Genomic DNA, 15,104 nt, shown 5'->3' on the forward strand with positions numbered 1-15,104 from the left:
TGTCGAGAGACCCTCAGTCTCATAACACCGGAACTGACCAATAGCAGGTAACAATGGCTGTTCCCTGATAACAGTGATAGGAGACAGAGGATGGGTCAACAACATTGTAGTTACTCTGCAATACTAACCTAATTGACAGAGTGATAAGACAGAAGCCTGTACAGAATAAAAATATTCCAAAACATGCATCCTGTTTGCATAAGGCAGTAAAGTAAAACTGCAAAATATGCGGCCAATAAATTAACTCTTTGTCCTGAATACAAAGCGTTGTTTGTGGAAAATCCAACACAACAGATCACTAAGTACCACTCTTCTGTAAGGGTTTTCGTCTGATGAAGAGGAGTAGTATGAAGGATCGGAGGAGCAAAATGAAGCGTGGTAAGTGTCCATAATGTTTTTAATATAGACAATAGAACACTCGAACAAAACAATAAACGATGATGTGAATATACAAAACCGAAACAGTACCGTGTGGACCAAACACCCACCACCCAAAAGTGAAACTCAGGCTACCTAAGTATGATTCTCAATCAGGGACAACAATTGACAGCTGCCTCTGATTGAGAACCATACTAGGCCGAACTCAAAAACCAACATAGAAAAACAAACAGACTGCCCAACCAACTCACGCCCCGACCATACTAAAACAAAGATATAATAACAGAACTAAGGTCAGAACGTGATATCTTCATATTTTCAAGCATGGTGGTGGCTGCATCATGTTATGGGTATGCTCGTCATCAGCAAGAACTAGGGAGTTTTTAGGATACAAAAATTGGATAGAGCTAAGCACATGCAAAATCCAATAGGAATGCCTGGTTCAGACACTGGGAGACAAATTCTTCTTTCAGCAAATCAAATCAAATCAAATTTTATTTGTCACATACACATGGTTAGCAGGACAATGACCAAAAAAACAAGGCCAAATATACACTGGAGTTGCTTTCCAAGGCAACATTGAATGTTCCTGAGTGGCCTAGTTACAGTTTTGACTCAAATCAGCTTGGAAATCTATAGCAAGACTTGAAAACGGCAGCCTAGCAATGATCAACAACCACCTTGACAGAAGTTGAATCATTTTTAAAAGAATAATGTGCAAATATTGTACAATCCAGGTGTGCAAAGCTCTTAGAGACTTAACCAGAAAGACTCACATCTGTAATCTCTGCCAAAAGTGCTTTTATAAAGTATTGACTCAGGGGTGTGAATACTTATGTTAAATTAGATATTTCTGTATTTTATTTTCAATAAATAAAACATTTCTAAAAACATGTTTTGACTTTGTCATTATGGGGTATTGTGTGTAAATGAGTGAGAGAGAAAAATATATTCAATCCATTTTGAATTAAGGCAACAAAAAAAATGTGGAATAAGTCAAGGGGCATGAATACTTTCTGAAGACACTGTAGATAACATTAGTTTGGGTTAGCTTGCTAGCTAGCTAACTGTCTATGTGTTGAGTGCCTTATACAGTTACTGTTAGCTAGATAGACTATCTAACGTTAGTGATTACATTACCTTCAATAATGCCTGGGTATAAAAGTAATGTTAAACCAGACTAAAAATTGAATGGTGTAGCTAACGTTAGCTAGCTAGAGCTGTCTAGCTAACTTGCACGATATGGAGGACAGTTTTGAAGTAGGCTAACATTATGTGGTGCAGTGAGTTTGTAGTTGAGAACGTTGTAGGTAAGGAAATTAAAACAAAACATTAGCTGCTAGCTAACCTGTAGGTACACATTTTAATTAAGCCAAATGCAGATTATGTAACATTATAGGCACCAAAGATGTTAACAAAATTATCAGCTAATACATAAACGACATTAAATACAAACGCATTCATTATGGCCCGGGGGATAAGACTCCACAAGGAGACAACTAGTGACTGGCTATGACTTGGCCTCAATCGAATCCTAGATAGGATTCATTTGTCGTACTGCCCCTGAACAGGCAGTTAACCCACTGTTCCCAGGCCGTCATTGAAAATAAGAATTTGTTCTTAACTGACTTGCCTAGTTCAATAAAGGTTAAACATTTTACTTAAAAAAATAATAATAATAATAAATAAAAAATGTTACTTGCCTGAAAGTTTATGCTCTTGTTTAGGTTGAACCTGTTAGTTTTGTGGATTTTGTTGTTACTGTATGTCATTTGACGATGTGGTGCTTCCTGAGTTTGGAGTAGATGTCGGGGATGAGTGTGATGATTAGTGTGTAATGGTGGTTGTCAATGCCAATTTGTGTTTCAGTAATGTGTTGCTTTAACATAAAGATGATGGGGACGGCAAGTAGCTTAGCGGTTAGGGCAAGTAATCAAACGTTCATTGGTTTGAATCCCTGAGCTGAATAGGGGATAAATCTGCTGATGTGCCCTTGAACAAGGCACCTATTAGCGCATTCATCTGTGGTGTTGGTGGCGACAGTGACCAGGCCAGGCTCGTTGGTAAAGGGAGACTCTACTTCCTTGTCCCCAGTGGCTGGTGTCATTGCTCTATCGGAGGCCACACGGACGAAGTCAGTGGAGTCATGGCTGACCACATTGCCTGTTATCCTTGCCTTCACCCCACACCTTGCGAGAAGGCGGCAGAATGCAGCCTGGAACTGCACTGTGTTCGGGTTGTATTTCCAGCCTCCTGTAAAGACAGATGGTGGAGTTATCCTGAGACAAGGCAAGGTAGTTCAAAACATACCAGATCTCCTCACTGCATTGAAGAACAGCTCCAGATGGTCTTGGCTGAATGTATATGTGAGGACATATTTCTGTAGTTGCAGGAGAGCAGGGAGGATCCTGATGAGGGAATCTATGTTGACCACCCATTCGGTGACTGCAGTGTGTCTGGGAGAAAAAGCTTTGAATTGTTGAATTTTAGTTCAAGGTTAAATACAGCTAGTAGTTAAATACAGTTGTAGTTTGGATTCTTATAGGTGGTATGGGTCTGCACTTCATTCAGAAAGAAATAACTTGTTTTTTGTTTCTTCTAACCCCGTCTGATAACAGGACTTCAGAGGAGGCATCAATGGACACATGCTGAGAAACAGCTTCAGGTAATTGTTGTGCTTTTTAAGTCACCATTTTGTTGTGCATTAAACAATAATATCAGGTCACCCCGTTCCTGGCGTATAGAGTCTTGTCCCCGGTGTTTTAAGTTGAGCAGGTACTGCCATGCTTCTGTCAGGAATGCATCAGTTTGGTGCAGATTGTCAGTGTTGATGGCAGCCTTTGAGCCGAGGCCTCCTTGTGCTCCTTGTGTTGATGACGTCAAACAGCTTGTCTATGATCTGTAACATAACAAGAAATAGTTTGGTTTGCATTTCAGGTGTCATTCCCTGAGATAAATGTGTGAGATAAGATTTACAAATCCGAAATTATTATCTCACAGAGCCTGACTGTAAGCCTGCAAGCTTAAAACTTGTGTTCCTCACACAGGTACAGCATTTTCAGGGCCTGGGCAACAAAGTGTCTGAGGGTTCCTGTTGTCCAAAATCAACATGCCTCCTTGGTCGACAATGTGATCACCTCATCCTCACTTTTGAGGCATTTGTAGCAGCGCAGTGAGTTCCTAACAAGCTTGAGCATGTGGCATACATCTAAAAAAAGATGTGTTGGCTTGTCAACCCCAGATGGTGTAAAGGACGTTACGGTGGTCTCTTGGGTCTGAAGGTCGAACTGGCATTCAAAAAGACGAGACATTGTTGTGTTCGATGCCTGTCCATGGTCAGCGCCTCCAGATGTACTGTATATTGATGTACGTTGAGGGTAGCAATGATGTGCTCTGTTAATGTTATTTGGACCTCCCCAGTAAGAGGGTTCCCCATGGGGACGTCAGGAGGGTCCCTCACGGGGACGTCAGGAGGGTTCCCCATGGGGACGTCATAAGGGTCTCCCAAGTCTGGAACTAGCAGGAAACAGTTTGGAGGGGCTAGCAAGAACACCAGGGTTGAGACCGGCAGGTTTCACCAGGCAGGGCCTGACAGGGCTCCCGCATTATGGATCAATTGACATCCAGAGGTGTCAGCTGGAGTAGGATTCTCCCTCAAGGTGAATAGGCAGGGTGGTAAGAATAAATATTGGGTCCAGAACAGGGGTCGGCAGAACCTCAGTCACTGGAGATGGCACAACTGTGGCAACCAGTTGAGACTCAGGAGCTGGTTGACGCACAGCTGTGGGAGTGGTAAGCTGAAGCTCCATGGTAGGAGCAGGTGTAGTGTAGTAGGCCCAAATACTAACTTGAGTTCCATTGTTGGAACAGGCTGGATCTGCACGGCCGTGGTCAGCTGGAGCACAGTGGTAGGGTGCTCTGCCAGGGTGAGCTCTGGTAGCTCCTCTGGCCCTGGAGAAAGCTGTGGCACCGCTGTGAGGGACTCCAAAGCAGGGTTCCGATCTGAGACCGAGGCTGATGTTGAAGCTGATGTGGAATGGCACTGCATCTGAAGCATCTTCTGACATCTGACCACTCATGGTTCAGATAACTGAGGATCATGTCCAGTGAGAACTGACAATAACTATGTGGTCATTTAGATGAACGCACAATTAAACATTAAACAGGGATTCAGTCTATAGGAGGAAAAGTTCAGCAGGAGGGCAGTGCACGTGTGCACAAACTCAATTCGACCTTGCACTCCATCTAAAAAAACATTTTTTGTTTCACTTTTTCAAAGCATCAAGTCTATAGATCTTAGTGCGCTGTGTTCATAACTTATTCTAGTTTTGGAAACAGAAACATTTATTGAGATCAGATGTTTCAACGATAAGAACATTAGCAGAATGTCGGCCCTGTTTCATCCTCTCCCACGACATGCGACTGGACGTTCTCTCACTACCATATTTGGTTGTTCCAAACGATGCTTTAGCTTTATAACCTCTGTGACGTGTCTGGCTTAACCCTTCTGTCTGTAGTCTAACGGTCATATTTTTATGAAATTCGGTGATCCCAATTTATGTTGAAGTGCAACTATTCTGCAGCAAAATTTGCCATCAAACTGCAATTTCATGAACAAGCCCCTTTAGCCTGGAAACTATATTATGTCCACAACTTCTCCCCACACAAAACACTTATGTGGAACAACAGAGATGTTGTTAAAAACAAGTCTTTATTCTTCCCTAAGTAATTTGAAAGAAATATATTTGTGCTTGATTTATTTGATAAAGAAGGAACTATACTCTCTTATAGAAAGTTATTAACTTCCCAATACATTATAAAAATGTAATTATATTGGGAAAGCAATACCTTCAGACTTAAAATCTCATTTGTGTTTTGGAGAACATGTGAAGATAGATACACAATTTATGTTAAAGGTTGCCCCCTGCTGGATAAGAAATGTAATAATCCATTCTTAAGATATCTCTTTCACTCCATGAACAAGATCTCCCTTAGAGGGAAATTCTTCTGGAATGCATATATTACTGAAAGATATGACACAAATGTTTTATATCAATAAAGTAAGAGAAATTCACTTTAAAAACCATGCACAAAATACACCCCTTGCAATATCTTGTTGTCTAAATTCATGGACATAGAGGACATATGCCTTTTCTGGAATAAATAAGGGGAAGCTATTATATACATTTTTTAAGTGTGACTCTGAGAAGTTATTTTGGAGTGAGGCACTCCTAAAGTTGTTTTTGACAGAAATGAGTCAGTCACTTTCACAGAGTAATTGTAGTAATGAAATGTTGACATTGGCTCTTCTTCGATGAGGTTTAATGGCGGTTGGCATCCAATAAATGTTGCATTACCGCCACCTACTAGACTGGAGTATAAGTCCCTTATACTTAGCTAAAATAAATAAAAATGAACAAATGAACTAACACTACACTCTCAAAAAAGTTAATAAAACACCCTACTCCACTATTTAAATATATTTAGTCCTACAATTTAAATATATTTAGTCCAGGCCAACAGCCTGAAAGGATGGGACACCACCACTTAACACATCCTGTAACTCTTCTAATGTCACGTCTCGCACACCCAAATACCTCTCTGCAGCTGCCACCACAACCTACATTTTCTGTGACTTCCCTGCAGTACAGTTGATAACCATTGCTATGAAGGCTAAAAATCCAATCTTACTGAAACATATATCACTTGTTGGTTTATCCCTCTGTACTGGTACAGATCTACTAGTCACACCACTCCTCTCAGGATCCCTCCCTCTGTACTGGTACAGATCTACTACTCACACCACTCCTCTCAGGATCCCTCCCTCTGTACTGGTACAGATCTACTGCTCACACCACTCCTCTCAGGATCCCCCCCCTGTACTGGTACAGATCTACTACTCACACCACTCCTCTCAGGATCCCTCCCTCTGTACTGGTACAGATCTACTACTCACACCACTCCTCTCAGGATCCCTCCCTCTGTACTGGTACAGATCTACTGCTCACACCACTCCTCTCAGGATCCCCCCTGTACTGGTACAGATCTACTACTCACACCACTCCTCTCAGGATCCCTCCCTCTGTACTGGTACAGATCTACTACTCACACCACTCCTCTCAGGATCCCTCCCTCTGTACTGATGCAGAGCTACGACTCACACACAACTCCTCTCAGGATCCGTCCATCTGTACTGTTGCAGAGCTACGACTCACACCACTCCTCTCAGGATCCCTCCCTCTGTACTGATGCAGAGCTACGACTCACACACAACTCCTCTCAGGATCCGTCCATCTGTACTGATGCAGAGCTACGACTCACACCACTCCTCTCAGGATCCCTCCCACTGTACTGGTGCAGAGCAACGACTCACACACAACTCCTGTCAGGATCCCTCCCTCTTGACCCATCTTCCACTACTTTATTTACTGCTTCAGCATATGACAACACCTGCACTACTCTAACCCTGGAAAACTCAACCTGCCTCTCTCACACGGGACATTTCTGATCCCCAGCCCCCTGGGCACCCCTACAATTAACACAGATCACTACTTTCCCTAATGCTACACATTCCTTTGTGTCATGCCTGTCTGCACACTTCTCACACCGAGGAACCTCCCTCCTACACACTGCTGCCAAATGCCCATAAGCTTGACACCTGTTACAACATAAGGTATTCGGAACAAAAGCGTGTACAGGATAACTTATATATCCTAAATTCACTTTGTTCGGCAAAGACTTAACATCAAAACTCAAAAGAACAGACAACGACTTTTCTGTTTCACCACTCATGCCACCCTGTCTGTGTCGCACTAAACCACGAGCATCACAAACACCAGTTGGTCAACTTTCACATTTACTGCTACCCCAGTAATCACTCATTCCAATGGTGCCCTTTTCTTGAGAGCAAAACAATTCACATTTATTGCCACAATTATCACAAGATCACTTCTAGTTACCCTCAGCAATTCCACAGCACCCAACTCTGTTTTCACTCACCATGAAACCACAAATGGAGCAGCCAAAAAGCAAGGGTCCACTTTTTCCCAAAACTTTTACTGTCACAGACTCATCTTTATCCTGACCCTCGGTCCAAGCCTCAGGCTCAGGGAACTTCACCACACCTACCACCCCCGATACTTTGCCCTCATTCACTTCCATTTCTCCTCCTGTCTTCAGCTCACTCTGCTTACACTTTCTATCATTCTTCTTTAACAAACCATCTCCCTTTTTCCGCCATTTTTAACCGACACAAGCTCACCCTCTTCAAATCAAATCAAAAGGTATTTGTCACAAGTGCCGAATACAACCTTACAGTGAAATGCTTACTTACAAGCCCTTAACCAACAATGCAGTTGTAAGAAAAATATGTGTTAAGTAAAAAATAGATAAGTGAAAAATAAAAATAAAAGACAATTAAAGAACAGCAGTAAAATAACAGTAGTGAGGCTATATACAGGGTGTACCGATACAGAGTCAATGTGCACAAGTTAGTTGAGGTAATTGAGGTAATATGGAGGCAATGCAATTTGTAAGTCGCTCTGGATAAGAGCATCTGCTAAATGACTTAAATGTAAATGTAAATGCAATGCAAAGAGCCTGGGTAGCCATTTGATTAGCTGTTCAGAAGTCTTATGGCTTTGGGGGTAGAAGCTGTTAAGAAGCCTTTTGGACTTAGACTTGGCGCTCCGGTACCGCTTGCCGTGCGGTAGCAGAGAGTACAGTCTATGACTAGGGTGGCTGGAGTCTTTGACCATTTTTAGGGCCTTCCTTTGACACAGTCTGGTATAGAGGTCCTGGATGGCAGAAAGCTTGACCCCTGTGATGTACTGGGCCATATGCACTACCCTCTGTTGCGCCTTGCGGTTGGAGGCCAAGCAGTTGCTGTACCAGGCAGTGATACAACCAGTCAACGGTGCAGCTGTGTAACTTTTTGAAGATCTGAGGACACACTCCAAATCTTTTCAGTCTTCCTCCCTCTCTCTCTTAGACCTCATCTGCCTCTGTTTTCCCCTCCATTCCTCCTCCATATTCCAAGTATATGTCTCCTTATGAATATGCTGCACTTCTCATGACATACATCTTGTTCTTGCATTCTCAAGGGACACCATTTAACCTGCGGTCACAATCAAAATACAATCAGCACAAACCGTTCAGCAGTCATTGACTCGAATCTAGGTTGTGCCTTTAGATTTCTAGAAAATAAACAGCTAAGGAAGAATCGTTCACTTCTCTCATTGCCTTCTCAAACCCAGCCTGGTCTGCTTGGTCTGTTTCGTAAGCTTTCCCGGAAGTCTTGCAATATTGCGCCTCTGTATTTAGAAACTCTGTGACTTTACTGTCTTTGACATTAGTGCTGCTGTGCTAGCGGAACTAATCTTTGTCTTTCAGCTGAGCGCGTGGAAGTTTGCGCGATTCCATTCGTTTATAGGGGTACAACATTTATCTCCAGTAGTAGCCAATGTTTTTCCTCCGTCTGTGTACTTGTATGTACGTAATCATTTATGCGTTTTAAATTTTAACTCAAGCAAATAACATGTGTATGTGAATCCTTAACCACAGATTGAACGAAGAGTTTTGATGTGTCAGTGTGACACCCATAGTTCGCGCAGGTGGAGGCGTTGGGTTTGTTTCTATTGCTGTTTCATTCCTTTCTGAAGGAGAGTGAGATCGACTGAGCAGCAGTGGGTGTCAGTTTGGGTGCCGTGAATGCTTGTGAGTGAGGCTGTCTGAAATTATTAATTTGATCTGGTGCGGTTCTTTTATTATTTTGGAAAATATCAGACAGTGTTGCGTTTAAAGCAAAATGATTTAAAGTAACATTTTAAGGAGATTTGCTATGGTAAGTTGATCTCTTTCTTATGGAGAAGGCAGATGGCTATGTTTTAAGTCCAGCTGGCCAGCAAGGCAACTAACGTTAGCTAGCTATCGAATTAGACAGCTAACCTTGTCAGTTTTGCAATTGAAAATATTAGCTAACAAGCGAAACGAAATTCTGAAATAGCCAGGTAACAAACGTGAGTTAAATAAGTTATATGGCAAATGAAGGGAGCATCTTATCTCACTTATTTTTATTCATTTTTATAGACATGTCGATTCTTAGCCGGGGGTCATTATTGGACATATAAATGAGCTCCCCTACTAAGCGTAGCTAGCATCGTGCTAGTTTAGGACATTAATTCGGCCAGTGTCCAAAGGAGGACAGGACAAAATACTGCAGTTGCTGTGTTGAGCGACTCCATCGTTGTAGAAGACAATGAGACTGTAACCATGCTGCTAAAAAAAAAACAAAGCTCAATCTTTTTGCTTTACCACGTATGCGATTCAAAAGCCATAGAATTGACAGTGGTTCAAATTTCCTAGCTAACAAGTGGTAAAATCATAACTTCCAGCGACCACAGCTTATCCTTGCTGGCTATTGCTCACCAAGAGATGAATGCCAAAGATGTCTGGTTTACTACTTAAACCCTTTATCAGATTTACTTTGATGTATATATTTTTGCATAACGTTACACACGTGTGAATTGCTGCTGTCTGTGTATTAGATTGCTCCACAGTGGCTATGTCTGTGTTTTGTCATTGCAGAAAGATCAACGAATAGTGGCCAAGATTCTGAAGGGGGTGTCATTGAACTGACCGTCAAGAACCAAACCCTGATGTGATCTCTCAGTCCAGAACAGTGTATTGAAAAATATAGCCAGGTGCATACTGCTCCGATGCATCTCAACCTGTATGTTTGCAAATGGCTTGCTGTCTGAAGGACGAGCTTTTGTGTTCCATTTGCCTGAGTATCTATCAGGACCCTGTCAGTTTTGGCTGTGAGCACTATTTCTGCCGTAAGTGTATAACTGAGCACTGGAGCAGGCAGGAGCCCCACGGGGCCCGAGACTGTCCTGAGTGTAGGAGGACCTTCGCAGACCCTCTTCTCTCCCCAAGCCTCAAGCTGTCCAACATCGTGGAGCGCTACTCAGCATTCCCGCTGGATGCTATCCTCAACGCGCAGAGGAGCTCCTATCCCTGCAAGGACCATGAGAAGGTCAAGCTCTTCTGCCTCAGCGACAAGAGCCTGGTATGCTTCTTCTGTGATGAGCCAGCCTTACACGAGCAACACCAGGTCACCACTATTGACGAGGCCTACGAGGAGATACAGGTCAGTTCCACTGGACGTCCTTTCTCCTCGTCTAGTACCCTGGGGTGTCCAGAATTCTAAGTGTTAGTCATAGCCAGGGCTCAGGAGTTGAATTATGGGGGAATGAAAGCATTTTGAAACTGAGCTCCATTTATTTTTTATTTGTTTATTTCTCCTTTATTTAACCAGGTAGGCTAGTTGAGAACAAGTTCTCATTTACAACTGCTACCTGGCCAAGATAAAGCAAAGCAGTGCGACACAAACAACACAGAGTTATACATGGAATAAACAAACATACAGTCAATAATACAATAGAGAAAGTCTATATACAGTGTGTGCAAATGAGGTAGGATAAGGGGGGTGAGAGTGGTGAAAATTATTACAGTATGGCAAATTAAACACTGGGGTGATAGATGTGCAGAAGATGAGTGTGCAAGTAGCGGTACTGGGGTGCAAAGGAGCAAAATAAATAACAATATGGTGTTGAGGTTCGTTCTAGTCATTTGCAGTAGAGAACTGGAAGGAAAGGTGGCCGAAGGAGGAATTGGCTTTGGGGGTGACCAGTGAAGTATACCTGCTGGAGCGCGTGCTGTGGGTGGGTGCTGCTAAGGTGACCAGTGAGCTGAGATAAGGCGGGGCTTTACCTAGCAACAACTTATAGATGACCTGGAGCCAGTGGGTTTGGCGACGGATATGTAGCGAGGGCCAGCCAACGAGAGCATACATGGCACTGTGATAGACTGCATCCAATTTACTGAGTAGAGTGTTGGAGGCTATTTTGTAAATGACATCGCCGAAGTCAAGGATCGGTAGGATAGTCAGTTAACAACCTGACTATTGATCTCTGTGCCCTTTTCTGAGAGGGGAACTTGTTGATGTATTGTCCTTGATGTTTACCTCAAAAGATTAACAACACCAGAGGAACGCTATTGTCAGTCAAGATGATTGTTTTACTATAATATAGGCTAAACAAACGTCTTCTGCCAAGGGCTGGAGGACCAGCCGTTGATCTGCAAATGAACACACCATCTTTGCCCCTCTGGCAGAGTAAACAGGTTGAATAAGCACAAATCAGATTTTTTTACGTGGTGGTTTATTTTCTATCAATGTTGTTTCGGGCACTATGAAATCCCATCAAGCTGTTTCCCCCACCCTTATGGGCTGACTTTCCATGACATTTCCATCACTACAATTGTCCTTCATTTGGCCTCACAAAGAATAACGATTCAGCTGATTTAGTTACATCATGGCATTACACATGTAGTCTAAAATAATGAATAGCATCTCTGTATAGACTAATGCTAGAGTATGTAGAGCAACAATCCAATTCAATATATTTCCCTTTGATATTCCCAATATTACCACAAACTCAGTCAATGAATATCGTTAGCCTTTTCTTCCGTACTTTGATTAGTCCCACAGAGACACAATCCCATAACTCAGCATTGTAGCTAATCCTGTTCTCTTCTCTTTGCACTCCATTGTTACAGTGTGTATAACAGTCCAATCCCATTTGTTTTGTGTATTATACCCTTGAATCCGTCAACACTCAATGCAGCAATAGACGCACTCTCTGCCCCGAGCCACTGTTGGACCAGAGCCGAGGTGTGATACTGGAGCACATGATTAACACTGTAGGTTGGTCAACACCAGGGAGGGAGCTCTGAAAAAGGACCAGACTTGTGCCGTTTGAAATTATTTCCTCAATCCCTCTTCTGCCCAACAGGCATTAGGCTAGGCTGTCTGTGGGATGGCTGCAGGCTCTGAATGTTTCTTATGTTATCCCCTCATTGCATACTAAACTTATTTTTTCCTTGACTCAGGAGGAGAGAGAACCTCTCTTTTAATGTTAAGTACCTGACAATCAAAGGCTTAGTAGACTATTTCGCATGTCCTTCCCTCTAGTTCAATTGGGTCTACTTGCTGCTGAGCTGTAGGAGCCTTGAAATGGTCCATCTTGGTGCATCTAGGCTGCCTTGGAGCATTCAAAAGGTCAGGGCAGTGTAATCTCAATAGATAATTCATTAGTACAACATGCTGTTCTTCTTGGACAGTTTCTCTCTCTCTCTCTCCTTGGAGCCTTTTCCAATGGGATCTGTTGTGACATTTCGTATGAACTTTACAGCAGGAGGGTAAAAAGCTGCCCCGATCTACAGGACCCCGAGAGAAGATACAGAAACAAACATGTATTTGAAGTCACACTTATAGGGGACGAGTCATTGTATTTTCTGAGAGTCGTCATTTTTCAAGTAATTTCTTGTTTAGCTCAGTGAAATGACGGGAACAGAAATGTTGCTATTTGAGGATGTTATTGGCCAACGTTTTGGGTCTTTCAGTTCCATTTAAAAAAAGTTAAATGCTTTTAGTATTCAATGACCAGTTGGGCGGTTTAAAGAAATGTACTGTGCACCTTTGGGTAGAAGTTCCCTTTGAACAGCATGCCCTGGTAATGCTGAGTTAACCTCTCTATGGTACGTGGGAGCGTCCCACCTGTCAACAGCCAGTGAAACTGCAGGACGCCAAATTCAAAACAACAGAAATCTCATAATTAAAATTCCTCGAACATAAAGTATTTTACACCATTTTAAAGATAAAATTCTCGTTAATCCAACCACAGTGTTCGATTTCAAAAACGCTTTTCGGCAAAAGCAGAACATATCATTATGTTAGGTCAGCAACGAGTCACAGAAAGCATTCAGCCATTTTCCAACCAAAGAGAGGAGTTACAAAAAGCAGAAATATAGATCAAATGAATCACTGACCTTTGATCTTCATCAGATGACACTTGTAGGACTTCATGTTACATACATGTATGTTTTGTTCGGTAAAGTTCATATTTATATCCAAAAATATGAGTTTACATTGGCGTGTTACGTTCAGTAGTTCCAACACATCCAGTGATTTTTGTAGAGAGCCACATCAATTTACAGAAATACTCATAACATGTTGATGAAAATACAAGTATTATGCACGGAATTATAGATACACTTCTCCTTAATGCAACCGCTGTCAGATTTAAAAAAAACTTTACCGAAAAAGCAATAATCTGAGTACAGTGCTCAGAGCCCAAATCATGCCAAACAGATATCTGCCATGCTGGAGTCAACAGATGTCAGAAAAGCATTATAAATATGCACTTACCTTTGATGATCTTCATCAGAATGCGCTCCCAGGAATCCCAGTTCCATAAATGTTCGCTTTGTTCGATAATGTCCATAATTCATGTCAAAATAGCTCCTTTTGTTTGTGCGTTCAGTCCAGTAATCCACATTCATGACGCACTTTCACTAGGAGCAGACGAAAAGTCAAAAGTTCCGTTACAGTTCGTAGCAACATGTCAAACAATATTTAGAATCAATGTTTAGGATGTTTTTCACATACATCTTCAATAATATTCCAACCGGACAATTCCTATTTCTTCAGAAATGCTACCTTTCACATGAGCGCATGAGACTGAGGCTGTGGCACTCTGCCAGAACACTCACTCAAAGAGCTCTTATGAGCGCCTCCTTTATAGTAGAACCCTCAAACCAGTTTCTAAATACTGTTGACATCTAGTGGAAGCCGTAGAAAGTGCAACATGATCAATATCCCACTGTGTATTCGATAGGGGCTGAGTTGAAAAACTAAAACCTCAGATTTCCCACTTCCTGGTTGGGGTTTTTCTCAGGTTTTTGCTGCCATATTAGTTCTGTTATACTCACAGACATCATTCAAACAGTTTTAGAAACTTCAGTGTGTTTTCTATCCAAATCTACTAATTATATGCATATTCCAGCCTTTATGGCCGAGTAGCAGGAAGCTTAATTTGGGCACACTTTTCATCCAAAATACCCAATACGGCCCCCTACCCCGACGAAGTTAAGTGTCATGTTGTGATGAACAACGGTGTCTAAAAGTAATGTTCAACTCAGAAGACAGTGTTCAGAAGGCACTTGTGGGTGCCAGGTGGGATGTGTCTGAATGGGATTCATCTTTTGTTTTGTCAGGTGAGACGGAGGGGTATTTGTTGCTGGGTGGGATGGAATTTGGTGGACACACACATCGTTCTCCCTTTTGTTCTCTCTCTGGCTGTAATGACACTGCAGCTCCCTGAGGAGGTTCTCAGTCAGACCGAGGAGGAGGAGAAAATGTCTCTAGGCTGACAGACTACTCCACCAGGTCTACTGCCCTGGGTTAAAACATTGCTTTTCAATTCACATCTCAATGCAGTAGTTTGTCCAAGGAAGCTTGCTTTTAGGTTACAGTATACTGTAGCTATATTGCCCATTGACGTAATGGAAGACTGGGGGGATAGAGCAAAATGTCTCTGGTTACCTTGCTGTTTTCATATAAACATTTTGGTTTTGTATTGAGTGCCTTAAAGATGATTAAATGCCCTGACTGTTGCCACATATGTTGAGCAAGATGAGGGATGTGGTTGACAGTCTGTTGGCCTGGCTCTGCCCACAGATGAACCCAGCAAGGGCTTTAGTTGTCGTGTGGCTGCCAGGCAGGGCAGGAGCTACTCTTTGGGCTGAGAGTGAGAGAAGGTGTAATCTCCTTAGCTTGGCATGTCACTTCTCTGCTCTGACCACAGGCATGCAGGTTGTTGATG

The 15,104-nt window shown here is 42.4% G+C and overlaps 1 protein-coding gene across 6 annotated transcripts in view; it reads left to right on the plus strand.

The window, feature by feature from the left end:
• The first annotated feature begins 260 nt into the window (after positions 1-260).
• The window catches only part of LOC124003559 (E3 ubiquitin-protein ligase TRIM62-like), a 56,992-nt gene continuing 42,148 nt past the window's right edge, over positions 261-15,104 (plus strand). The window contains exons 1-3 of one of the 6 annotated variants that reach the window (XM_046311913.1): positions 261-378; positions 2,473-2,672; positions 2,997-3,043. In XM_046311913.1, coding sequence (XP_046167869.1) covers positions 2,525-2,672; positions 2,997-3,043 — 195 coding nt within the window. In that variant the 5' untranslated portion in view covers positions 261-378; positions 2,473-2,524. Of the gene's footprint in view, positions 379-2,472; positions 2,673-2,996; positions 3,044-8,645; positions 9,221-9,963; positions 10,529-15,104 lie in introns of those variants that run through there. The other 5 variants (XM_046311911.1, XM_046311914.1, XM_046311908.1 and 2 more) reach the window with 5 other exon arrangements.

Source organism: Oncorhynchus gorbuscha, linkage group LG18 (assembly GCF_021184085.1).
Source record: "Oncorhynchus gorbuscha isolate QuinsamMale2020 ecotype Even-year linkage group LG18, OgorEven_v1.0, whole genome shotgun sequence".
Taxonomy (NCBI): domain Eukaryota; kingdom Metazoa; phylum Chordata; class Actinopteri; order Salmoniformes; family Salmonidae; genus Oncorhynchus; species Oncorhynchus gorbuscha.